Raw genomic sequence first — 26,298 nt, 5'->3', positions numbered from 1 at the left:
TATAAGCCAGTCAGGGAGAAAGGTGGGGGATGAAGGGAGTGGGAGGATGAATGAAATGGATAGCAGGAAAAATGGAGGTGGAGAGAAAAATGAAGAGTGGGAGGTTTGGCTGAACACACACACACTCACTCCTCCAGCAACAGGTGTACACACAAGGCATCTGTCCGTTCGGCACAATAGCTTCAATGGGCATCTGTCAACAATCACACCGCTGCACGTAACGCGTCTACCACCTACAAACACGTACACGCTCACTGACACCTGATGACTAGAAGGAACCTTCCATTTTGTGGTACAGGGTGTGCTGGATCTTGGATGTGTGTGTTTGTGAGTGTGTAGGGCTGATGTTGTGTGACATGTTTTCTTTCTCTGAGCAGTTATTCATCTGTCTGTCTCTTTGAGTGCACAGTACGATTTGATGTCTGTGCTTATTAGAGGCAATGTTAGGGTGGCCAAGCATTTCACTGTAGGCAAGGCAAGGCAAGGCAAGGCAAGGCAAGGCAAGGCATTTGTTACTTCAAATAATTCATCATTTAATCACTGTCATATTCCTAACCCATTTGACTTGATATCTTATATGGGACACAAAATGTTGTCACTAAATGCTGTTTTTCTTATTTATCTTGAACGAGTGTATATGTGCCTTGCAAACTTAAATATTTGATTGTATTGAATATTGTTGATGTATCGTTCAAAAGTTTGAGGTTGGTTAGATTGTTAAATATTTTTTACGTTTTAAGTAAATATTATAACCACCAAGGTTGCAGTATATAGTAATATTGTGAAATATGATTGCAATTTTTTTTTTCTATTTTAGTGTATTTTAAAATGTAATTTATTACCGTGTTGGCAAAGCTGAATTTCTTGAATTCTTCAGTTTATTATTATTATCAATGTTAAAGACGGTTGTGCTGTTTAATATTTTTGTGGAAACTGTTATAATATACATATAAATGTATACCTTTGAAATAGAAAGTTTAAAATAACAAAATTCAGATTTTTTTTGGTTACAATGTAAGCTTTCCTGTCTTTACTGTCACAAACAAAATTGTTGATTTCTTTCTTTTTTCCAAGCTACTGTTGAAAATACTGGCAGGGAATCTACAAATCATTATTCACATTTCCTCCTTTTATATTTCACAGAAGAAATTAAGTTATATGAGTTTGGCATGACATGTAAGTGAGAAATTATGACAGAGGTTTTGTTTTATCAGCTGTAGGCTTGTTTTTATCGTGGTGGTATTGAATGTGTGTAATGGTATTTAAGTGGGTGTTTTAATTCTGACATTTATGCTGTAATCAATGGAATTGACCTGAAAATGTCCCACAGGCCCCGTGTTTGTTTGTTGAAAAGCTGTTTTATATTTCCATGATACTCGATGTGAGGGTGTATATGTGAACCTTGTGGTGATGAGGTGAGACGGACATCAAATTGACACATGAACAGCGTCCTCACGAACCAGTCGGAGCGGCAGCAGTCCGTTTACCTGCACTCAACACATGCAGACACACAGTAACGCACACAATGAGTGTGTGAGCGTTCCTCCTGCTGTGCCTTTCCATGGTTGTGTAATTACGCCTTAGCCACCACTCAGCTACAGAAATCGCCTGTAATTGCCGCTCAATGTCGCTGTTTGTTTCCTGTGTCAGACAAATCTTTCTCTCACTCTTTGAACCTTGTCATTTTGTCGTTCTAAAAATGGGAAAACAAAGGTGCACGTTAAGTGCAGATGTCTTTTTCACCCTCTGCTAGTTGTTATTTTTTATTTATTTTTATTTTTAATGCAGATTCTTTTTTTGTTTTGTTTTCTACTGTAATTCCAAGTGTCTTGGTTGGTTCCCATTCGGTCGTGGACTTAATTGAAATGAAGTCTTTTGTTAGCGCTTTAGTTGTCATATTCTTAGTTCTGATGTTGAGGTACAATATATACCTGTGCTAGAACACTTAGATCCGGATGTTTGGAGGTAATTTTTAGTGCTTGTTAAGGTTAATATCAGATGAAAGTCTTCTCTAGATCACAGCCCATGCAACAAACAATGGTGTGTTGTTTTCTCTGTTTTAAATCCAGAACATCTGTTTAATTCTGGATCCCACAGGTGGTGAATAAGGAGATTCCTCACATAGACTTTGCTTTCATTCTTTTTCCTGAACAGGTTGCAATGAATTATCCCAAACATGCCGGTTAAGAAGACCATCAGTGGCCTCAAAAAAGCCTGAAGCTTTTGTTTTTCTCCCACAAACCCTCTCTGACATGTGTAAAGGGTAGGATCAGGTTGTGTCCTGAGGGAAGAAGTGTTCAGAATTAATCATCTCTGGAGAGTTACACAGCATCCCTTCAGTCATTAAAGATTTATGTTCCTGTGTGTTTATTTTTTCTGTTATAAGCAAATTTATCTTCAGCATCTCAGCTAAGACTTAGATGACATATATGCAAATTGTATTGGCACTAGTGTTCTTCCCTGGTCTTTTTTCTGATTCACTCCCACGGCTACATGTACCCTCCTTCAATGGCAATACAATTGATTATGTAAAAATCAAACATTTTATAAAAAGAAGGGTTATTAAAACAACTAGAGCGATTAAAAAAAAAAAAAACATTGGCAACAACATTATGATTAGATATCGATGTTAAATAGTTAAATTTATTATTAAAACATTCAAATTAAAAATATTAATATGCCAAGTAATATATTCATTAAGTGTAGTCTGTTTATGGTTACTAAGTAAAGTAGCAACTACAACTACAGCATAGATAGTTATCTTTTGGAATGGATATATGTAAGTTACCTTCTAAGAAATTTCTGATGGTTCTTGAATGTTTCTATATACAGTCATTGGTCAAAACTGGGCAAGTCAGTCTTCAGCTTGCCAGCTTGAGTAGATTGTCTGTTTTTTCATCCCATGTTTAACTCAATCAGTGCCCTTCTCAAGGGTTATAACAAATGACAGCAGCAAAATTACAGTCATCCATCTCGGCAGCGTGGATCTGCATCCTGTCTTTCTTGCCCACCCCCAGCACAAATGAAAGAGAAAGAGAACAAGGGAGACACAGAGGACATATCATGGAAAGATCAATGAAAAGAAATCTTACTAGTGTTTGTGCAACTATTATACAGCCCAGATCACCATTTTTGTTTCTTGGTGGATCTAGTGGAATTTTTCCTTACATTGGCACACTTAACTTGCTCCTTGTGTACCTGGTGGGTGTTGTATGGTGTCAAACCAAAGTGCAGGTGGAGCTACAGGTGGATATTGTGATGCAGGCTTTGTGATACAGCTAGCTCTGAAAGAGCAGCTGCTACTTCGTGGCACATTTGGAGTGAAATTAACAGTAATTGCAGACCTCCCCTCCCTTCGTTTCAGAGAGCATTGTTTTATCACCATGAAAACTGTTGGATGTGATTGGTAGAGAGCTTTGTATAGAAAGTGAAGGCTGTTTTTTTCACATCATAATGTAGGTTGTCCGCCCTAATTATTAACTGCTATTGCTGTCAAAAGATGAGCTTAAAAAAAACTGTCTTTTGGCTTAACGCCTACCATTCCTCTCAACTAGTAACAAAAAAGGCTTCCCCTAACTACTTCTATCCTGTCAAGTCCCACTTGGTGATCTTATGACTTAAAGTAATGTATGCCGTAACAACACCTGCAATAAAGAAAAGATGTTACCATTTACAAAGGTACTTGGAAACGAATTATAACTGTGAAGCCTTAGTTTCTTCAGTTACATAACCTTTTCATTAAGATTATTAGCAAATCTGATATTGTTTCGCTTTGTTTTGTGTTGCAGACAGAGGTGATCAAAGGACCATCTGGGAGCGTGGGGATGACTTTCAGGCATGTTCCGGCCACTGATGGTGACACAGTGCACGTGAGCATAGAGACCGTCACCCCAAACTCTCCAGCTGCCCTGGCGGACTTACAGAGAGGAGATCGCCTCATTGCTATTGGAGGTTAGAGACTACATAAATTTACTCATTACCATTCAAATGGAATGTTTGACATGGTGGGTAGGTCATTTGATTCCCAATTTTGTATAGTTTTATAATACATTCGCAAAGCTTCAAGTGTTTTTCATGTCTGTTTGCACAGGAGTCAAAGTGACGTCCTCTGTCCAAGTGCCGAAACTGCTGAAACAAGCTGGAGAGAGAGTGATAGTCTTATATGAGAGGCCGGTCCGTCACCAGGTGCCTGCTGTGGGGTTGGGGACACTCCAAGAAACCCTTGGCCCAATGGAGGAGCCTAGCTATCTTCCTCATCCTGGGGGCTATGAGGAGGACCCAGCCCCAATAACCACCATGGACATATCTGATAACAGAGACAATGACTCTGAGTTTGAGGAGCTGATCGTTGAGTCCAAATCAACTGCAGCTCCAGTCACTGTTGACACGAAGGAGGATTTCCTGCTCTCTGTAAACCAAAGTCCCAAAAAAACTGTGGCCAACCTGGCCAAGCCCCTTGGTTCCATCTCACCAATTCTCAACCGCAGGCTGAACCTTCAGTCACCACTCAAATCCCAGTCCAAAGAATCACCAAAGCCGGCAACTCCCAAGACTGCTGAACCTTCCGAACAGCCACAGAGACCAACAGTGCCCCCTCCTCCACCACCTGCACGCCCTCCTGTTCCTCCCAGACCTCATATAAAAGTCACATCTGCTTCAGAAAGCCAAAGCCTGGTAGAAGGGAATGAACCTGCAGTGGAAAAAAGTCCAGAGAAAACGCAACCCATTACTGGCAATGGCGAAAAACCATTAGAAAAAATCCCTGTTAAGTCACCAGAGTTGAAGCCTGTGAGCAAGAACCCAGATCCCACAGAGGAAATCCTAAATATTCCAGCCACAAACAAACAAGAATCAGCCAAAGACAAAATATCTGAGAGCTCCTCCAACACTAGGGACAGTGTAGATGAGCAGGGTCTCTGGGAATCGTCTGAGACCATGTACCGCAGCAGAACTGCTCGCTGGAACAAAGCCTCTGTGATCTTTGAAGTGGAAAACAATCACAAATTCCTTAATATAGCACTTTGGTGCAAGAACCCCTTCAAGCTCGGTAGTCTCTTGTGCTTAGGGCATGTCAGCTTGCGCTTGGAACACATAGCACTGGAGTGCTTATCTACGTCATCTGCTGAATATCAGAGCACCTTCCGTCTATGTGCTCCCGAACCAAGGGCCAGCGTCAGCCGTACCGCTTTGCGCAACTTAAGCACTCACAAAGGTTTCAACGAGAAACTCTGCTATGGAGATGTTACAGTCAACTTCACTTACCTGGCAGACGGGGAGTCAGACCTCTCCAGTGGACTGACAGAACGTGACCGGGAAGGGAGTCTTCAGGAAGAGGACTTAAAAGACCGGGAAAAGGAAAAGGACCAGGTGCTCATGGTAACCCGGGATGAACAGAGTTACAGCGGCATGCAGATAGGAGAGATGCGGCACAATTTTCAAGACACTCAGTTCCAGAATCCCACTTGGTGTGAGTATTGCAAGAAGAAGGTGTGGACCAAGGCTGCCTCGCAGTGCATGACCTGTTCTTATGTCTGTCACAAGAAGTGTCAAGAGAAATGTCTAACAGAGCACCCTTACTGCGTAGCCGCCTCAGACCGGCGTGGGGCAGATCCTGAGGCAAAGTCCACCATTAACCGGGCAACTACTGGACTTACACGTCACATTATCAACACTAGCTCTCGACTCCTCAATCTGAGGCAGGTGCCCAAAACCAGACTTGCAGAACAGGTTGCAGAAATAGGATCAGGGGCGGTGGAACCTTCTCCGAAACACACGCCTAACACTTCTGACAACGAGAGCAGTGACACCGAGACCTATGCTGGGGCCAGTCCTTCCAAGCAGCCACCTGGTAGTGGTGGATCCAAACTGGTGCGTAAGGAAGGTGGGCTAGATGACAGCGTGTTCATCGCCGTCAAAGAGATTGGTCGAGATCTTTACCGTGGCCTACCAACAGATGAGCGTTCGCAGAAACTGGAGTTTATGTTGGACAAGTTGCAGCAGGAGATTGACCAAGAGTTGGAGCATAACAACTCTCTAAATATGGAAGAACGAGAGACGGTTGACTCTCGACGCAAGGCCCTCATCTCTGCAGCTCTGGCCAAGTCCGGTGAACGTCTCCAAGCTTTGACTCTGCTCATGATTCACTACCGTGCTGGCATCGAAGATCTAGAGTCTGTAGAAAGCACATCACCATCTGAACAGCATGGCTTTCCGAAGGCAAAGGCTGAAGGTCTGGAGGAGGCCCTGATGGGCACAGAAGTGTACGACAGTGACATTTGCAGTCCCGTTGATGTTCAGATGCTGGATGACATTACGGAGGAGCAGATCTGTGTAGAGGCGTTTCCGTAAGGATGACAAAAGGTACTAGGGGCTTGGGACTCAAGAACAAAGACTTTTTTCATGTATGATTTGGATTAAGGTTGACCTGTGAGCGTTCCACATGTGATTGTGAGGTTTGCAAAAGTATTCCTGAATATCACTGCAATGTACTGTTGAGGAATTTTGTGAGAGTGTCAGTAGTTTACCAATTTTTTTTTTACTTTTTACTTTTTAAAAATAATATCCCCCTTCAGTCTTTTAGTTGCAGTTGTAGAGGACAAACCATCAATCTGAAGACTTTCAGCAGTATTACACAAAATACGCAAAATATGAGTTCCCGTGATCAAGCCGAGTTTTACCTGCCTTACCTGAAAGGTGTAGTCAATTTTTTAAACATAAGCTTCAAAAGGGAGAGTCAGTGTGAGCTTGAATAGGTATTTTTATTCAAACTTTGTGTATTAGTACAGACTGAATTATATAAATGTGTGCTGTTAGTGATGTTCATGGTTGGAAATACACCTTGCCTAGTGTGTTTTGAGCTTCAAGCCCCTCTGCCTTATCAATCAACTACAAAATGTAGGATTATACCTGAACAGTCCATAGAACATGATGCCATTCCTAACCAACATTGTCCTCTCTGATAAGCACCTTTCTCATGTTACTTCACAATTGTTACTAATTTTAAAGTGTAATTTCTTTAATATTCTTTTTTTTGTTGTTGTTGTTGATTTTAAACTGTTTAATGCTGAACTGAGAGGGAATCCTCATAGGACAGATAATCTTGATGTTATTATACTATTGGGGACCATTCTTTGTCTAATTTATGTCACAAAGCCAATGTGACTTTATTTTTTTGTTTTGAGGGAGGGATATTTATATTGCATTTCATAATATATGTTTCCAATAATTGTCAATAATCTCATATTTTAATCTCACAATTAATTTGCTTTGAACCTTTATGAGTTTTTAAGTGGTGGCAATTTTTCTCAACCATCATTTGGTCTGGGTGAATGGTTATGTTTGTGTGAATGTTTCAGCCAGTTCATTTTTGGTTTCCTTTATGTTTTGTAATGTTTTGTTTTGATGCAAGGAACTTTTCATTGTGTCTCACATCTGTGTGCTTGGGCATGTTTTAGCACCTTCGAACGTTATTTTTTACATGTGTACTACTGAATGTATCTCCCATATGACTCACTTTACATTCATTATTCCATTCACCTCTCAAAACATAATTTCTCAAAGTGTAAAACTACATCATTAAAAACTTTCTTTTGTCAATGCATACAGTATTCTTTAATTCCCAAAGCTAATGTGTAAATTAATTTTTTTTCTTTTTTTTCTTTCTTATCACTCACATTTTATTATTATTTAAATGTGGTCTACACATGGGCATCCATCATTGGGTACATGGATCTGTTTTCCTGAATTTCCAGTCGTGCTGCCCTAGGTAATGTTTCTGCTGCTATAACATCTATACTATTCACTGGGCCTGGAACATAATACATTTTTAGAGTGGGTCCCCCACACCCTGGCCCAATAATTACGTTTCACCATAGAGGACCTTATTGGGCCCCCTTGTCACTGGGCCTTGGGCAACATAAGAAGTTTGTTACCACTCAAACCAGAAAGGAACTTTTTCCTTTTAAACAACTGAAAGGAAAACCATTTAAATACTAAGCTCACTAAAATAGTCAAAAAAAAAAAAAAATGACTAAGAATTGTTTGTTTTAATTCTACTTGTCTAGTTGCTGCTGCTGTTATCCTGTGCTTCTCAGATTCAATGCCACCAACATATGCTCTCAAAATATTGCTCCAATTATCTCTATCACAATGGGTGAAAAACAGTAAAATAACAAGTATAAAACATCATATCCACCGTGGCAAACTGTGGTTAAGCTTTTCTTGGAAAGCTGTTGTTCTTTTTGGAAGCTGTGTCATGTTTTAAAGTGCTATTGTAAATAGCCTAGAAATGTGGGTGACTTTAAACCATGTCCTTTCTCCCTGAACTTATATAGTGCTCAACATGTGGGTCCACCTTTTTTGTTGTTGTTTTTGCTTTATGTAAATATGATTTTATTCTTTTGTGAGTTTTAATTACGGTGGAGGGCATCCATCGACAAAGTGCACAGCTTTTAAATTTGCTGCAAGACCTTTACGCACTGACATATCATATTTGCTTATGCACTTGAGATAAATAAATTGTTAGAAAAAAAAAAAAAATGTCCTCTGTAATTTTTGCACCTTCCCATTTAGAGAGGTCTAGTGTATCACTTATCACAATCGACCTAGAAACCAGACAATCACTGCAACTGGTTATTTTCTTTTTCCATCCATGTGAACTACCCCTTACATCTTACATTTACAAGGTAAAACTGTATAAACTACTAAAAAAAAATCCCCTGTGAGCTGATTGCAGGATTATCATAAACTAAATGTTCATAACATTAGCCATTATTAAGACAGTTGGGAGCAGGTGGCATTCTGTTAGTCGGTGGACCCGTTAACAAGATTGCCACGCTGCACAATCGATAACAGGAAATAACACTTTTAAACCTTGGGCCTATTGAGTAAAGCAACACATCTTTTTAAATCAATAGACCATATTAAAGTTCGATTTGATTGGATAACACAGTCTTGAATTGCTATTCTAGCAGGTTCTCTTTTAATGCCAGTATTATATAAACTAAAATGATTTGTCAATCATGTAAACTGTTTTGTTTGCAAAAATGGTTAAGAATCATTTAGGGGGAAAAAAAACCATGACATCTTTTTAAACATTTATTTTCTGTTGCAGTCACACACACATTACCTTCAGAGCTCTAAAGCTGATGTAAAACCTAACCACCAGACCAAACACTGCATATAAAACCATCAACTCAACCTCCTAGTTGATATAAACACAAACAGGACATACCAGTCTGAAGGCACACACTGACATTGGCACATACACTAATTTCTGCTAAAAACAATTAAAATAAATGACATAATACTCCTAACCCTTACTGGGTAAACAGGTAAAAAAAAAAAAATGACAGAGGTTAAAGGACACCGCAGCAACTCGGTAATCTGACAAACATTGGCAGCACATTTACCAATCTGATTAAACCTGTGTAGACACCTCTCATTTGTGTTTGCTTTTAAAAATCTGAGCTTGTTTTAGATCATAGTGGAATCAACCTGTGCAGTGTCTCTGGCGAATTTCTACTGCAATGATAGCAGACTGGAAGCAGGGCAGCGTTCCTCACATCAACACAAACCACCTCCAGTTGTGCAGATACTTAAAGTTGAGCTAACATGATTTTTCTCAAAGGCTACTTATGGTCGCAACTGTTGCGTTAAACTGATTGTGGCTCCAGAGGAAAACATGATTTCATTTTCCTGTGGGCAATAAAAGAACACGTTTCCCCTCACTACATAGATGCCAAAGAAAATAAAGAAGGGTCAAGCTGTATTGAAGACTTTCTTCGCTATTTTACCGGTACGAGTCAGATCATTTTCCGCAAAAGCCAACCTGTTTAGCCCACATGAAAATGCCTGTTATAATCTACTTGATTATAACATCAAGAAAAGATGGTAATTAATTACACATATTTTCAATATTAGACTATCCTGTGATTTATCTTGTTAGCATATGAAGAATAGTCCATGGATTTGGTTTCTGAATTGGGTCACATTTATAGCTAAACTTACCATTAAATGGTGTTTTACAGCAGGTTGTCTAATTTTAAGGCATAGAATGCATTTTTATTGAAAAAAAACAAAAACAAACATTGACCTGCACAAAACTATGGAAGCTTGTTTCCGCCACAGAATAAAAAAAAAATTGAAAAGATAATTGCGACTTTTTCTCTCACAATTGCGAGTATACATCTCGCAATTCTGGCTTTATTTCTCAGAATTGAGATATAAAGTCAGAATTGCGTGATATAAAATCGCAATTGCGTGATATAAAGTCACAGTTGCGAAATAAAAACTCACGATTGCGTGTTATAAAGTCAGAATTGCGAGATATAAACTCAAAATTGTGTTATAAAGTCAGAATTGCGAGATACAAACTCACAATCGCGAGAAATAAACTCGCAATTCTGACTTTTTTTCTTGCAATTGCGAGTTTATATATTGGACTTTATCCAATTCTTAGGAAAAACAGACTCAGAATTGCAACTTTATATCACGCAATTCTGACTTTATAACACACAATTGCGACTTTTATCATGCAATTCAAAGATAAAAAGCGATTGTGAGAAAAAAAAAGGGTCAGAATTGTGAGATAAAAAGATCACAATTACCTTTTTTATTTTTTTAATCTGTGGTGGAAACAAACTTCAATACGAACCTCTGATTGGACAATTAACAAATATTTATACCCCATTAATTTTGTATATGCTTCAAGCATCTAAGATTTAAGGAGCTCAATTTAAGGCCATGTTTCATTTCACAGCCAGTTCAGTTCTTTAAAAGAAGATCGATAACAAATTTGCTAGAAGCAAAAAATAAATAAATAAATAAATTGAAAAAAAGATATGAAAAGTCAAAAATGGCTGTGGGAAAGAGCAATAGAGCAATATTGAGGCATTCTTTACAAATGAACGTATTAGCATTCCAGCACATTCAAAGGACTTACTAAAATATATAAATATACATATATACTATATACACTTTAAAAGCAAAATATAATCGAAAGTACCTAAAGTACCTGGATGCTTTACAGCAATAATCTACTTTTCTTTACTTAACTAAAATGAAACAGCTTGTCACCATGTGTAATCAAAATGTAACTGTGGCAAATCTTTGATAGTACAGTATATAATTTTCAGCGGACATCACGCAAGTGTGACAGTAGGACTGGTTGACATTCTGCTTGATTATCTGATGCTGTCAGACATTTTGCTTTTTCACAAAAATAAAGGACTGCGTATATTTTTAAATGTGTTAAGCTTACGTTCACTCAAATGCAAGATAACAGTAAAATCTCAGTTTGCCCTCTCAAACGTCTTAATGAAAACAACAGCAATGCAATCAAATAATGTACCAGATTTGCAGCAATCGATACCAAACGTAAAAATTCAAGTTTTAATTGGCCTAAAATGTCCTGTAGCTGTTCTCGATAATATATGTAGTTTGAGCTGATTATGATATGAATGGCAACATTTTAAGGCCCATTTCAAGGTTTATCTGACTCAAATGCACCTTCACTAACGTTTACGCCTATGAAAAGACTTCAACAGGACCGATAGATACATATGAAGACCACACTTTCCTACCACCACAGGCAAACAATAAATATCCAATACATATCTGTCCATTAAGTTATACTGAATGAATCTTTCATTATTTATCTTCTCAACTGCCCTTTCTGACTTTTGAATTTAAATATGAGCATTGTTGTGTCGAATAAAAGTGTAGTTAATATTTCCCTTTGTCCTCCTCTCTCAAATCCCGCGTTTTGAATCGAATACAAGTGTTATCCATTTCGATAAGGCTGTTGGTTAGATATTTCACCTCTCCCACATTGAGAACAAACAGCGACAAGAACAACTTTGGTTTGCTTCAGAATAACATTACCATCACAACCACAGGACAGCATGGGACAGATATGGGACAGATATGGGACATTCTTACAAATCAGCATTGTGGTTTTCTTTAAAGTCTGTTGTTTTCCTCTTTCATACAACAAAATAGATACTCTGGGTGACATACATGGCTGAGGGCTTTGAACTGATGAGGCCTATTCAGGGCTCTCAGGATCAAAATCGTCGCCCATTTGGTAGCTGGAGCCCTGGGTGGAGTAGGAACGGGTCTTCATTGAGCAGTTAGAGTCCATTAGAATGGCCTGAAAAAGACAGATGTAAGAAACATCACCTCAAAGCCTAGTATCTATAGGGATCTTACTCTACATACAAACAAAGCAAATATACTGTGGGTTTACATAGACTTACTCGGCATATATGAATTTACACAAGAATTATATATGCAGGAGACAATGTATCACACAGTCGAATGTTGATTATAGATTTGTGAGCACAAAAGACCAGAAACAAGATGCATCATTTGTATAATGTAAAATTCTAAAAAAAAAATACTTTCCAATGCTAATATATGCAAATTAATCTGCTCCAAATTTAAGGTTATTATCTAAAAAAATGAGCTTTCAGTAAGATTTTGTTTGAGTGCAGTACTAAACGTTTCCACTAGATGAAATGTGTTTCCCATTCATTTCCAATGAGGAGTACAAGTGTGACTATTTTTTTCAGGACCATTAAACCTTTTCGAATCATGTCCATGATCTTTTTGTGTTCACATGGCAAGTGCCAAAACCTTTACCAAGTTTCGTACCATTCCGATGAAGTAAAAAATTTGAAAAAACAAAATAAAAAAACGTAATTTTCCGGTCAAATATTGCCAAAGAGCACCAGAGGGTTAAAATGTTATTGTAGCTATTTATTTGTCTATTTATTTGTCAATTAGAAAAATGTTTATTCACATTTTTATGTTATATAAGTGGGACTCTGTGTAAATCTGATTGGCTAAAGCTTCCGCAGCTTTAAGATGAACAGAACTTTTACAGGACAAATAAATAGTATTTAACAACATAAACATAACATTACTGTCTCCATCAACGATACTATTATTTAATACCTGATACAACCACTTGTGCATGACATCATCAATTGTGGGTGGGGCTCGTCTCATTCGCAATATGCCCCTGATAGTGAGCGATGGTGGGTTTATTGCACTGTGATTGAATGAAGCTTTGATAAAGAGTGCGTAAGCACAGGGGCGTACAGATCTGGCTTGTGTGTGTGTGTGCATGTTAGTGCTCTTCAGGAGCAGTGTAGTGCTCCTCTTGAGAGAGAAAGACCATGATGCTTGGCTTTGATCACGCAGCATTTGAGGGCAAACGCACGAGTCTGTTCGGATCAGCGTCACTCTTTGATCTTAGCTTAAGGGCAGTTTTTATTTGTATCTATTATCTAACATAATTTCCTGTTGCAGTCATATTCTATCAGGTCAGTGACTTGAAGTTAGGGATGAAATCAAAAGGAAAGCATATGTGAATGTCAGATAGAGAGTGAAATTATGGTTATTATTTGGAATAATACTAATGATAATAATGAGAAAACCCAAATAAACCATATCAAAGCTTGCACTTGCTTGTATTTGTTTTCATACGATACATTATTTACAGTTAATTATTTATTATATAAGCTGACACTAAAACAGTTGGACTGTATTCACCAGAATCTACTAATAAAATGCAGTATAATGTTTGTTTTAGCTCATCTTAGAAACCCACCAAAACTGCCCATGTGTTAAAGGCAACATGGATGCTTTTTACTTTAATGCATTGTCCTGGACTTTTTATAAATTATTTATTGGTGCACGGTAATTTTTGTCTTTGTAATATTTAAACGAAATATAATAACTCGCTCTTCCTATGAAGTGACTTACTGTTTTTCTGACTTTCTGAGTATGCTGGCTATTTAAACATTGTATTAACAAACATGCATCATCTAATAAATTCCCTTTAGATAAAATTCAGTCCCTAAATTTTTTTCTCGTTGAATATCCTGTTTCACTTTGAAATATGTTACATTTTGGGAGCAAATGGGTTGCAAATTTAAATTTACTCAGAAATATGGAAACGGAAAATAAGCATATCAGCTATAACACTGTTTAAATATTTGCGTTTAAAGGTGAGTAGATTGGAATGAATGTAATGTTGAATTGATGAATGACATATAGTGGGGTCTGACCATCTTTTCCTCATTGGCAGGAGGATTTCGCAGGAAGTAACAGAGAGGAGCAAACAGGATGTCTATAACACCAATGATGGTCATGAGCCAGGGGAAGCCGATGCTCCGCGCAATCGCTCCGCCTGCGGATGGACCTACACAACATACACGAGTGTTAAATTCCAAGTTGAAATTAAAATTAATTCATGAAAACTAATGAAATCATTTATGATGGATTGAACATAATTCAAATTATTTTTAATTTGGTTTATTACCTAAAGCGAACCCCATGCAGAAGGCAACATCAGCAATGGCGTAGACACTACCGTACACAGACACGTGCCTCAGATCTACTAGGTAACCCATGATAGGCATCATCGAAGAGTCCACCATACCTGCAGACAACAAGATAAAGACTATTTCTTACAGTGGGTCTGATGTCACAGAAAATACTTCTATTTTGCATTTTAGAGAAGCACCACTAAGTAAGTTATATTAACACAGTTCAATAATAGAGAAAATGTTACACCCACCTGGAGGGCAAAACAAGGCTTTTCCTCCATTGCCCACCAGTCATTTTTACCTGGTTTGTACTTAGTACTAGTGATATTAAAAGACCAAATTCAATATACACATTTTTGATGATGAATACTATGTACAGGCAAGCAGATGAACCCCGACTATAATCGCAACGCATTTTGTCATTAAGAGTTTTTCCATAGAAAACCATTATAAAGAAAACATTTAACCATTTAGCTAATTGCACTCATATTCTATGCTCATCTGCTCACCTGTTTATAGAATGCATTATAAATAAGGTGTATACTGAATTTGATCTTTAAATATCACTGTTGTAGTTCATTAAGGCACTTTAAGTGTTTTTCACATTAAGTGGTCTAGAACTTGCTGTATATGGATCACAACAAGTGCCCAAAACATTTTGTCCACATATTTGTATTTTTATTCTTCTGAGAAGTGATCTGAATATTCGTGGCTTGAAACAGATGGAAAATTGACAGGCCTGTGCTGTAGTTCTATGGATGTTTTGCCCTCCAGGTCTCAGTGCCCGTCACGTGACTGAAAACTATGAATACTTGTATTAAGACTCACCTATTGCAAATCCAACTCCAAAGTTAGGCACAATGAGTCCGTATATGTCTTTTGCAAAAGGCACCTGTAACACAATTAGAAGAGCTCAATACAGGGCGTACCGCATATTTCTTTAACGTATTATTATGAGAAAAAAAAAAAAAATACAGTAAAGCATTATGTAGAGCATCAGAACAAGGTTTCTATCCTTTTTTTTAACCCTGATATTTTTTTTCCATAAACAAAACTCCAAATGTGTACTTGACTCTTATCTGAACTTGTTTTCCAGACTAATCTGATAAACATCTATAAGAGAACAGACTGTCTTCCTGCTAAGCAAGATGTGTCCAGGGCAGAGAAAGTCAAAGCTCTAATTTCAAAATAAACCTTATTTCCAGCCCTCAACAAAGCTAGTGGGCAACAAAATATGTTAGGCCTCTGTAATCCACAACACTGTTAAAAATACAGAAAGATAGGGTGTTGAAATATTCATAAGTGCTGTGTGTTCTCTGAGAAAAGTTAATCTTGACATGGATTTAGTCTAGAAGAACTTACACAGAGAATACTGACTCCAACCAGCAGCATCCCTATAAGTGAGCACAGCCATCTAAAGAGAGAGAGAGAGAGAGAGAGAGAGAGTAAGAAAGAAAGATAGTTTGTTTGACCCTTTATGGCTGATTGAAGTGACCAAAGTAGTTTATATAAAAAAATTATATACACCAATGTTCGAAATTTACAGTAAATACATTTTATAATGTGACAAAAGATTTCTGTTTCAAATAAATACTGTTCTTCTGATGAAAAATGTATCTCATCTCCACATAAATATAAAGCAGCACAGCTATTTTCAACATTAATAACTGTTTCTTGAGTAACAAATCAGCATATTATTGGAGAATGTCTTCTGAAGGATCATGTGACACTGAAGACTGGAGTAAGGATGCAGAAAATTCAGCTTTGCATCACAGGAATAAATTACATTTTGAATATAATATTTAAATAGAAAACAATAATTTTTAAATTGCGATAATATTTCTCAATATTACTGTTTTAACTGGATTTTTGATCAAATAATTTGATTCAAAAACATTAAATAATAAATCTTACTTGAACGGTAATATATATATATATATATATAAAATTTAATTAAAAAAATTAGCAAGAAATATTTATGGCCAATAATTTTCTCAATTCAGTCGCCATTGGCAGGTGTGACAGTTCATTTCGGACACATTAAGACACATTATGAAAATGGTAAACGTATACACCTCTTATAAGTTCTTATGGTTCATAATAAGCATAGTGTATACAATAAATAAACAAACAGTATGCTGAGACTGATGCTTAAAAACACACATACCAAACCTGGTGACAGAAACTCATTTAGAGCTGTTTCAAAACAGAGGAAGCTGATAGCAGAGCGGAGGAAGATAAGGAAAGAGAAGTAGGGGAAAAAACACATTAATTTCCCTCTCCTACCTCCCCATTTTGTGAGCCAAAACGGCAAAGATGTTGGTCCCTATTAGATATGAGATGCTGGCTGGCACGAATGCAACCCCTAAAAGGAGAGAGGAGAGAGAGAGAGAGAGAGGGGAGAGCTCAGATAAGACGACACAATATCAGTTTGATCTCAAAGCTGCTGTTCGTCTCACAGACGCTGTTATGAAGCTGCTTCTCTCATTCTCCCGCTCCTTCTCTTTCATTAGCTTTCTTGCTTTTCCTTTGCCTGCCAATGACACCTCAATATCCTGCCAGACCAAAGACACTCCCTTGCCAGCTCTCACTCCCCCTGGTTCTCTGCTTTCCTTTCTCTCTTTCTCTTTATTATCTGTCAAATCTTCGTAAACAGCAGGAAAACCATGGAGAAACCCAGAAGACGCTAACTGTTTAAATTGTATTTTACAGTCTGAAGTGTGAAGGGTACTATAATGGGAACAAGAGTTTACTGCTTTTAGTACTTTTTCAGTAACACTTTCCAGTAAGGTTTCATTTGTTAACATTAGTTAACTGCATTAGTGAACATGAACTAAGAATGAACAATACTTCTACAACATTTATTAATCATTTACTAATACAATATTCAAATTCAAAGTCGTATCGGTTAAGATTAGTTAATGCACTGTGAACAAACACGAACATTGTTATTAACTAATATTAACAAAGGATGATAAATGCTGTACAAATATACTGTACTGATGTTAGTTAATGCATCAATGTTAACAATTGAGACCTTAATGTAAAGTGTTACCAGGTTGCTGTTTTTTTTACACAATTCTGGAAGTCTGTGGAAAGAATTTGTGAGTTTCTAGATAATGTCTGGTGAATAATCCCTTCACTCACAAAGCTGGAGAGAATTATGTTATGTTTTTAGCAATTATGTAAATCTCACTATAAGAAATTGGTGTCATAAAAAAAAAAAAAAAAATGTGCAATAAGAAAATTACATTTTTGTATATTTGCAATATTATTGTAATGACAGAAAAGAGAAACATTTCACACTAAAATTCTCATTACCACAATAAAACTTTAATGAAAACTTTAATATTTAACAAAAATGAAAATTTGCGTTAATAAAGTTCAGTAAAATAAATACTAATATGATGTTTACTTACAACTGTACTTTGCAAATATATGTTAATTTACAATTATATAACATTATTTTTTGCATTATAGCAGGGTTTCCCAAACTGGGGTTAGTAAGTGAACTGCAGGGGTTTATGAGTTGAATAAAAGCTAATAATAATTATACATTTAAAATAAATACATAATTTTAAATGAATTATTTTTTAAATATTAAATATAATCAAAATAAAATATATTTTTCTGTTTTTGTATTTTTTTCTTCTAAATAACCACTTGGACATTTTTCTTGATATTCACTCTCTTTAGCTTGTGCCCTGCTAACTTAACATCAATGTACTAATACATGAAACATACTTTGGCTTTACTTGCTGTTGCTCTCTCTTTGTCCATCTTTCACTGTAAATTATGACCTATTTCCATCTTGCCAAAAGTGTCAATTTCTTTGGAAGGACAGAAATTGAAGAAATGTGTAAGTGTGTACATTAAGAAGAGGCAGATTCTCCAACCTAGCTGCCATTTCCTAGGACACATCGTCTCCATCATCCAGATGGGCAGAGCCGGCTCCAGCATTGCAATGGCCATGTTAGCAAAACAAATGGAACCTGAAAAAGAAAATGAGGAGGGTAAGTGGATTCATCCTCTGAAGAATTCTCTCTTTCTGTCCCCCCTCCGTCAGAACCCGTTCTTGTCCTTTCTCAGATATAATAAACAGCATCATCTTGCCCCTGCACTCAGGCCACTGTAATTGGAGAAGAGGGGAGGCAGAGACAAACACAGATGTGTTTCTTGACCACTTCACTCTCTCTCTCTCTTTCTCACACACACACACACACACACACACACACACACACACACACACACACACACACACACACACACACACACACACACACACACACACACACACTTTCTTATCCTTCTCTCACAGAAAGATGACCCTCTTTATTGTGTCACAACCCCTAAAGCACAACCAGTGTCACACATGCGGTCAAATAATTGACTAAATCTTTCTTTACATGTTTCCAAAAACACACATTCTAAACAAAAAAACATTTGAACAAATAATATGAATGCAAGCATAAAAGGTGGTTTATGCATAGATAATAAGGTTTGCAATTTTTATTTTTGATAAAACAGTGGGAATTAACCATTTATTTGTGTTTACTGGCCTGACCTGCTGCGATGAGGATGTATGGATCCTTCATGAGGGTAAATAGTGCAGTTCCTTTTTGGTTCTGGTAGAAATAAATGAAAACAAATATGATTTCATTAAAAAACAGTTTTTGAAAATTACAAAGAAATTTCCTTGAACATCAATGTTCCAATGGAAAACAACAGCTGAGAGATCCTGTATCCTTCCTACAATGTTTTTTTTAATTAAAGCCAAATATGTTGTTTTAACATGTTTACTTTCATTATTAATTTATTAGGATATATATTATTTATTTATTTGGGGTTGATTTCATTCCATTAACAATCCATGCCTACGGTCAGGCGCTTTTTTAATAAAGGGATGTACTTCAGTGCATATAATGCCATTTGAGAAACATCACCCTAGTCACCACAGCGGTTCCAATGGAAATTGGCTACTTGAGAGTCACACAAAACAATAGGCTATATATAATTCCCCATACGCAGTCTGTTCCCTTTATGACACCTCTAAGCGATTAGTGAAAAGATCACAGACAACTTTGTGAGTGACAAAATATACCAGCCTTAACTCTCCATATTGATGTGGGAATTGTTGCATCTCTAGTGCAAAAGCCTAGGCTACATTTACTGAAGGGAGCGAAAGATTCCAGAAATAACTTTAGCTATGACTGTTTTGTCAAAAGAAAAATAAAGCTTATCAGTTAGACTTTTTTTTTCAACATGTGATTAAAAGATGACGTGTATAATTTTCTTCAATGTTAAAATAGCTTCTTTCATCAGAGTATAATTCATAGAGACAATGAGTAAACTATTTGTAGGTTGATTTGAAACATTGCTTTGTTTGTTTAAGCATCCTAACAGCGACACTGGTTAAACCATTGGCGTGAATGTGGCGACGGCGTTACTGTTTGTTTGTTCAACCAATGGCAGATGGGGACCGTTAGGCAATCTATGTGAAAACAATCAGTCATTTTGATGTTAGTGACACACTTCAGCTTTAAATGTGACAATATATTTAGGATATTTCTATCCAAATGTCCGTAGTGACTTTTCCAGAGCAGTCACCAGGTAACGACTGACAAGTACTCCCCTCATTAAATCAGTACTTCTTTACTCCACTTCAGTGCACATACTGCTCCTCTGTGGACATGTCATCCCACTCAAAACACCCTGTCATATTCAGTTGTACTGCCCTGCGAATGGTCTCATTAATGATCACAGGCCCCAAACAATTAGTTGTCAGTCACTGCTATTCTTCCCCATAATCCTGTTGGATATTGACACTCGAGGGGACTACTGGTTAAAGGATCTGTCTAATCATAACTATTACCTGATGTCCAAGCATTATTAAATTGATTGATTATTTGAGATGACAGGTCCATCACCTTCTGGCCATAACTGTGCTATGATGACAAAAGCAACAGACCTTTTAACAAATGTTACTCAGATGTTTTGAAAATATAAACATTATGTCACATAAGCTTTTCTTTGTCAGTGTATATGAAATTAGTTGAGAGCCTGCAGAACGACAGTTGTACTCTAATCTTTTTGTTCTTTTCCAGAGCAAAATGTGTAGCTTCACTTGACTTGATTACTCTTTTACATCACTAACTGACAGATATGTTACATAGCAACATTTGCCTTTAATTTTCTGTTTAAGCTTATTTATTGCTGAAAAACAATGGGTTAAATTCTTCATTCCTCATGAAAGAAAGATGACAAAAAAAAAAAATACACACACACACACACACACACACACACACACACACGGTCTGTAGGGGCACTTGGGGTCTCCGTAGTAACTGATACCCATCAACACCACTGATCAAAGTCAGACAGGCTTTGATTGGATCAGCCACTCCGTTGTACAATTCCCATTACTGTGACGCAAACCAAGGCACATATACACATTACTCCTAATACACCGACCCTCTACACACATTGCTATCAACATGCAGTACAATCTACACAGACATACACTGTAATCCATATAATCCATGATACTGAGGTTTAAAATACCCAGCGTGAGAGACCCAAACTCCCCTTGCAAATCATTCTAGTCCTGTTACTGATAAGACTAGAACAATCACAGTACGAAATGCACATTATCCCCAAAGCTTCTCCTATTTTGTGCCCACAAGAGGGATACCACGTAAAGATTCAGTGGGCATCTTGTTGAGGTTACATTTCCCCATTAAGGTTATAAACATCAGCACTTATAAAACGGATCCCAAGTCATGATTAATAAATAGGCTGTGGTGATCTATTGCTAAGTCATAGTATGTCTCTTGCTCTGGATATTAGCCCAATAAAAGTCATTTTGAATCCCAAAATATCAATGTAGATAGTGTTTTAACAGTGGAGTTTTAAATGCAAGTATTGACACGTAAACACACATTCTTAATTTTCTCTCCCACAAATCCTTCCAAATGCAGAGCTTGACCTTTAGGTGATTGTTTACCTAATACTATACAGTACATCACTGCTTAACCCTCAAAAACTAGTGCTGAAAAACAGATGGTTAGATCGGATCAGGAAAGACGGTACTGTACTCACCTCTGGTTCAACTTTCGAAGGTTGAAGCACAAATAGCTGCAGAGCTGCTCATGAAAATGAGGGAAAAACGCACCCGTCAGATATGAAGAAAATATTGTTGAGCATCAGAAACTCCGTTACAATGAGTTTCTGTCACCAGCACTTAATTCCACGTGTGTATCACAATAACATGAAGGTTTGCGACTGATTCTGTCATTCCCATTGTTTTGAAATGTTGGAGAGATTGATTCACTCACCTCCATCAAGCACCGCCAGCACTGCCAGGATAAGGAAAGGAGCCGTCTTACCGACAAACTCATACATGACGCTGCCAAACGGAGGGCCAACTACACAACATACACACATATACAGTATATATTAGTCGAGATTAATGACTCACAGACTGCAAGCACTGCACTTCAAACTTAGAATCTTTACTTTGAAAACTCTGACGTTGCCAGTATGCTTTGAATCATCAGATGCCACAAATCCAATACTAATTGCTCTGCAGAACAGGTTACATAATCAAGGTTAGCAAACCACAGTAAGAAAGTGTTCTGCAGGAACACACCCATTTTGAGTCTGAACTATCTGGATGAATATAGTTTCACAGGTTTTAATAAAAATTATTGTGCTCCATTTTTTTCTGTTGCACTCCACTTGATTATGGTACAGTGTGTGCACACTTTAATGACAACAGACAAATTTAATCACAGTTTTGCTCTTATCCAGTGGATCAATTATGTAGTGCTTTACTTGGCATTATGAATAAAACAATGATCTATCAAGGATTAAACATCCTGTAACAGTGGTTAAAGCATGACACCATTAACAGGAAGCACCAGGTTCAGGCCCCACTCAGGGCATTTCTTCGGACCACTGCTCCTTTAAAGAGGGCACTTAAAGTTAACTCCCAATTTTTAACTCAGAGGCATAACTTAATGTATAACCCCCAACTTAACATCTCCAGCAAACCAATATTGCAGAATATGGATCCTAAACATACAGTACACACCCAAAACTCCCATGGCTAGTCCTCCCAGAGCAATTCCTATAGCATTTCCTCTTTCCTCATCATCTGTGTAAACACTTGCCAGCATCCCCATACCTGCATAACGACACAGAAAAAGAGGGTAAAGGTCAGCCACAAAGGGCAAAATGTCCTGTAGCTTACTTCAAGAGATTATATCAACAATATTCTTTTGCTTTTTCACATTTTTCTGGCAGTAAATGCTCATTTTGAGTTCTGTGTTCAGACTTTTTTAAAAGATTGAGGCAAAATTGATTCCTTACGATGTCCGCCCTTTGAATTCATAAAATAAACTCAATTAATAATGATCCGTACAATGAAAGAACAAATCAGGAGTTGCGAGAGTCGGTTATAGTGTAATCTAGATCCAAGGCTGTACACATCTTTCAATGGAAGCGGGGTCCATTGTACACCGGCACCTGAACACCATTAACATTAACAGTGGCTTTATGCATGCAGAGTTCTGAAAACATCAAAGTCAAATGCAATTTAGTGCACTCAGGTTTACAAATTGTGCACTAAATAAGGTATCATTAGACATTACATTGTAGCTTTTGACAGCATCCTTTTGAAATCTAATGTAACGTTGCACAGAATCTGTTACCTGCCACAGAAGAACAGGAAGAGCCGACACCTTGTAGAGATCTGGCCAAAAACAGCAACGTATAGCTCGAGGAAAACGCAAACACTTCACACAGAGTAAAACACAGACAGAAGAAAGAGGAAAAGAAGATTTATTATAGAAATATAACACACCGGCTTTAAAATCATGCATTGCATGAATATATGGCATCTTCTCCACCCTTTTCATAAAGACACTTAGATGTGAGATTGATGTTAAAAACAACACTAGAAATTGTATGTACTCACTGAGGGTAGAAACAAACATGATGCAGAAACCAGCAAACATTGGGATCTGGTATCCTATTCTGCAATTACAGGTAAGAAATAACATTTTAAGACATTTAAAAAAAAAATTTACCACAAACATTGAACTTGAAGTGAGGAAGCTGTGTTACATATTGCAGTGCTGGCATCTCTCATAAGTAAAATTAAGATGTAATTATATTATCTTATAAATAATGTTTTTTGTTTCGTTTTTTGCCTCTGCTTCACATCTTTTGAGTTAATTTAACCTTTTGTGTATCACTAATAGTGTTGCACATTGCTACAAAATATTACGGCTGACCGATCCCAGGAGTTTGCAAAGCTCTAGTGGGATCTGTTCAATGCAGCGGTGCCGAATTAAACTGGTCTGGCCAAATCTGAGCATGTGGAGGGGTGACAGGGCATGCACGAGTGATCACACAACAGCTGGTCGCTGAACAGCGGCAGAAAAAGAATTGCACTGCAATATTCGCTTTACTTACACTCCATTTACACTCACTGCACACACAAATATCATGCAATCTCGTGCTCCTTTTGAAAGAAATGCTATTCGCTGTACTTTCAAAGTTAAATGTGTGTTTTGCCATAACACACCTGTTAGTTAGGGGCCCTATGAAGGGGTTAGTGATTAGCTGTACTGTTGCTTTAGAGGCAAACAACAGACCCACTCTCACATTCTCGTTCAGAAGCTGGTCATCTGCTTTGGGGCAGTCTGACCCATTTTGAGGGGGTGTCCCAAAAGTAGGGGCTGGGGTCATTGGGCCAGCATTGCTCATCTGCGGGGTGAAGCCTGTCAGGCGTGTTGTGTTATCGTACAAAGACACAATGCTCTGGAAGGTGCCAGATGGGGAAAGAGGGGACATGGAGTTATTCCGGACAACCTGAGCGGCCTCGTCATCCACGGTGTACAGGTAGCTTGGAATGATAGGCACTACAGAGAGAAAAGATAATAGATAATAATAACCATAAGACAGAGATTAAACCGATTTGTTTAAACATGGTCTTAAATGATATCTTTTGAAGTTTCACAGCAGCCTAAGAAATCCAACTTTGTTGTAGCCTACTCTTAAAAACATAATATTCAGGAAATTACTAATCAGTTTTAGACAGCTTGAAACGCTGTTTACCAACCATAGATAACCTACCATTTGCCTGAAAAAGTGAAGTGCAACGATTTATCTAGCTGTGTTAGACCACATTTGACCTTTCAGGTGGGTCCGTTGAAAGCGTTTGACATTATCCTGTGTAAATAAATAACCCACAGGGACACCGTGTGCGATAACGCTCGAAAGACTCTTCATTCAACACTTGTGCCAAAGAGCGACAGGTTCAGTTTTCGCCTGGTTCTATCTGTACATGTACACAAACATCATTATTCAACGTTCCCGTTTCTTGGCTCGCGGACGTGAGAACAAACACAGACAGTTTAGCGCGCGTCACTGTCACATTTAATGAGAATGGAGCACTGGCAGCGCTCGAGGACATGATACCTTAATTCAGATCAACTGCTGCCACTGATGCAGCCGACAATTTACACTTTACAAGGGGAAAAAAACGTTTAGTAGAGATAAACGCATTTTATTTTCTATCATTAGCGTATTAGCAGATTTATCATTTTACTTTTGATGCATTTTTTCGAGCAAATAAAGTTTTTGAAATAATTTAAATCAAACAATTCATTAAAATTAGTACTGCAAAATTGCTTTAAAATGAATTATTAAAGTGTATGTATTTATTTATTTTAGAAGACCCAGCCTAATTTCCGTTATTTAAAAATAACTGATCGTTTTAATGACGTTATTTTATTTCTATCCACTGAGAATTATGAGTTGGTTTTGCCCAGTTCTCTATTTTGACAAAAAAAAGTAAAACAGACGTGCAGTATTTAACATTTCTATACGTTTGAGTTTCGTTTGAATTCACAATTTTGCAATGTACAATTTTATAATAACAATGCAGTATATATCAAATTAAATTGTAAGACACATAGCCTTTTACAGATATTTTTTATTCATTGTGTCAGTAGACTAATGAGCCTATGTGATCATATATTTTAGCACAAAAAGCAGCGTTTGCCTAGAGTGGTCCCATTGAGGGATGTTGACTTTACATCATATGTGTGCCTTCACATATAGGCTAACAGGTGTGAGCATCAGTAGCACTTACCGACCACCGTCAACAGCATGTTGTCCAACAGCAAAGCAATGAAAACGATGAACAGAATCAGCCTCCGAGACTGCCTTTCTTCTCTTAGCCATGTTAATAAACTAAAATCTCTAAGAGCATCAAATAATCCCATTTTTATTAAAATCCAATTGCCAGAGAGCGAGCCAGAGATCCTGCAACAGCAAGAAAACGACTGTCAAAAACCATCAAAACATAGAAAAATAGGCTGTTTAGTGATACAGTGAAGATGTAACTTAAGGGGATGATTCCTAATATGAGAGAAATACGGCAAATATCAAAGTAAAAAATAAAACACGTTAAAAAAATTATGCTCTGAAGCTTTCTGAAAACAATAAACTACCAACAATATTGTTTTCTTTCTTTGTCATGCTTTTTCTAAGTCTGAATATTGTAATGAATAATACATTCAGTATGGTTTTAATCCTCACCTTATAAGCACATTTGCATTGAGCTTTGCAGTCAGATCCCGGGTGAAAGGCACGCTGGATGGATGCGTTAGTTGCTCGACTGCTGTTTGACGTCACGCTGTTCTCAGAGAACTCAAATGGGCTGTGCTGCTGTGCCACGGACGAATAAACCGTCACACAAAAAGAAGAAAGGCGGGAGCACTTTATTTAACCTATTATAACTTCTACTTAATTGCATACAACATAGCCTATGCTTGAAATCTTATGAAAGTTCTAGTTCTTTAAACAAGTGTGGCGCTCACCGCATCTAGACATCATGGGTTGAGAGCTTGACCTAGTCCAGCACCTCTGTGTGAATCTAATGGGCAGAGAG

General features: G+C 37.5%; 2 protein-coding genes across 2 annotated transcripts in view; one reads left to right on the top strand and one right to left on the bottom strand.

Moving 5' to 3' along the window:
- pdzd8 (PDZ domain containing 8) overlaps window positions 1–7,600 on the top strand; it is a 39,487-nt gene extending 31,887 nt beyond the window's left edge. Inside the window, exons 4-5 of the mRNA XM_084097677.1 lie at window positions 3,789–3,951; window positions 4,091–7,600. Coding sequence (XP_083953803.1) covers window positions 3,789–3,951; window positions 4,091–6,348 — 2,421 coding nt within the window. The 3' untranslated portion in view covers window positions 6,349–7,600. The remainder of the gene's footprint in view (window positions 1–3,788; window positions 3,952–4,090) is intronic.
- A 1,482-nt stretch (window positions 7,601–9,082) lies between these two features.
- On the bottom strand, window positions 9,083–26,083 carry slc18a2 (solute carrier family 18 member 2). Its single transcript, XM_084097678.1, has 16 exons — window positions 25,947–26,083; window positions 25,498–25,670; window positions 23,926–24,262; window positions 23,314–23,372; window positions 23,048–23,131; window positions 22,429–22,521; window positions 21,671–21,760; window positions 21,435–21,478; window positions 18,901–18,961; window positions 18,233–18,328; window positions 16,623–16,701; window positions 15,699–15,750; window positions 15,165–15,228; window positions 14,330–14,449; window positions 14,076–14,209; window positions 9,083–12,151 (listed from the first exon to the last, which is right to left on the bottom strand). Exons 2-16 carry the CDS (start codon window positions 25,628–25,630, stop codon window positions 12,047–12,049), a joined length of 1,551 nt encoding a protein of 516 aa, XP_083953804.1. The 5' UTR covers window positions 25,631–25,670; window positions 25,947–26,083; the 3' UTR covers window positions 9,083–12,046.
- Between the last annotated feature and the right edge of the window lie 215 nt (window positions 26,084–26,298).

Source organism: Abramis brama (genome assembly GCF_963993115.1).
Source record: "Abramis brama genome assembly, chromosome: 21".
NCBI lineage: Eukaryota > Metazoa > Chordata > Actinopteri > Cypriniformes > Leuciscidae > Abramis > Abramis brama.
The sequence above is the reverse complement of the archived record's forward strand: the minus strand, read 5'-3'. Positions and strand labels throughout refer to the sequence as shown.

What these genes read in the sequence shown, in the direction of transcription:
- slc18a2 (XM_084097678.1), bottom strand. Translation starts at nt 25,630, where the DNA reads ATGGGATTATTTGATGCTCTTAGAGATTTTAGTTTATTAACATGGCTA. An exon ending in TTCCTGTTCTTCTGTGGCAG is followed by an intron (nt 22,522 to 23,047) that starts GTAACAGATTCT and finishes GTCGTTATGCAG; the next exon opens with GTATGGGGATGCTGGCAAGT. An exon ending in ATACATCCTCATCGCAGCAG is followed by an intron (nt 18,329 to 18,900) that starts GTCAGGCCAGTA and finishes TTTCTTTTTCAG; the next exon opens with GTTCCATTTGTTTTGCTAAC.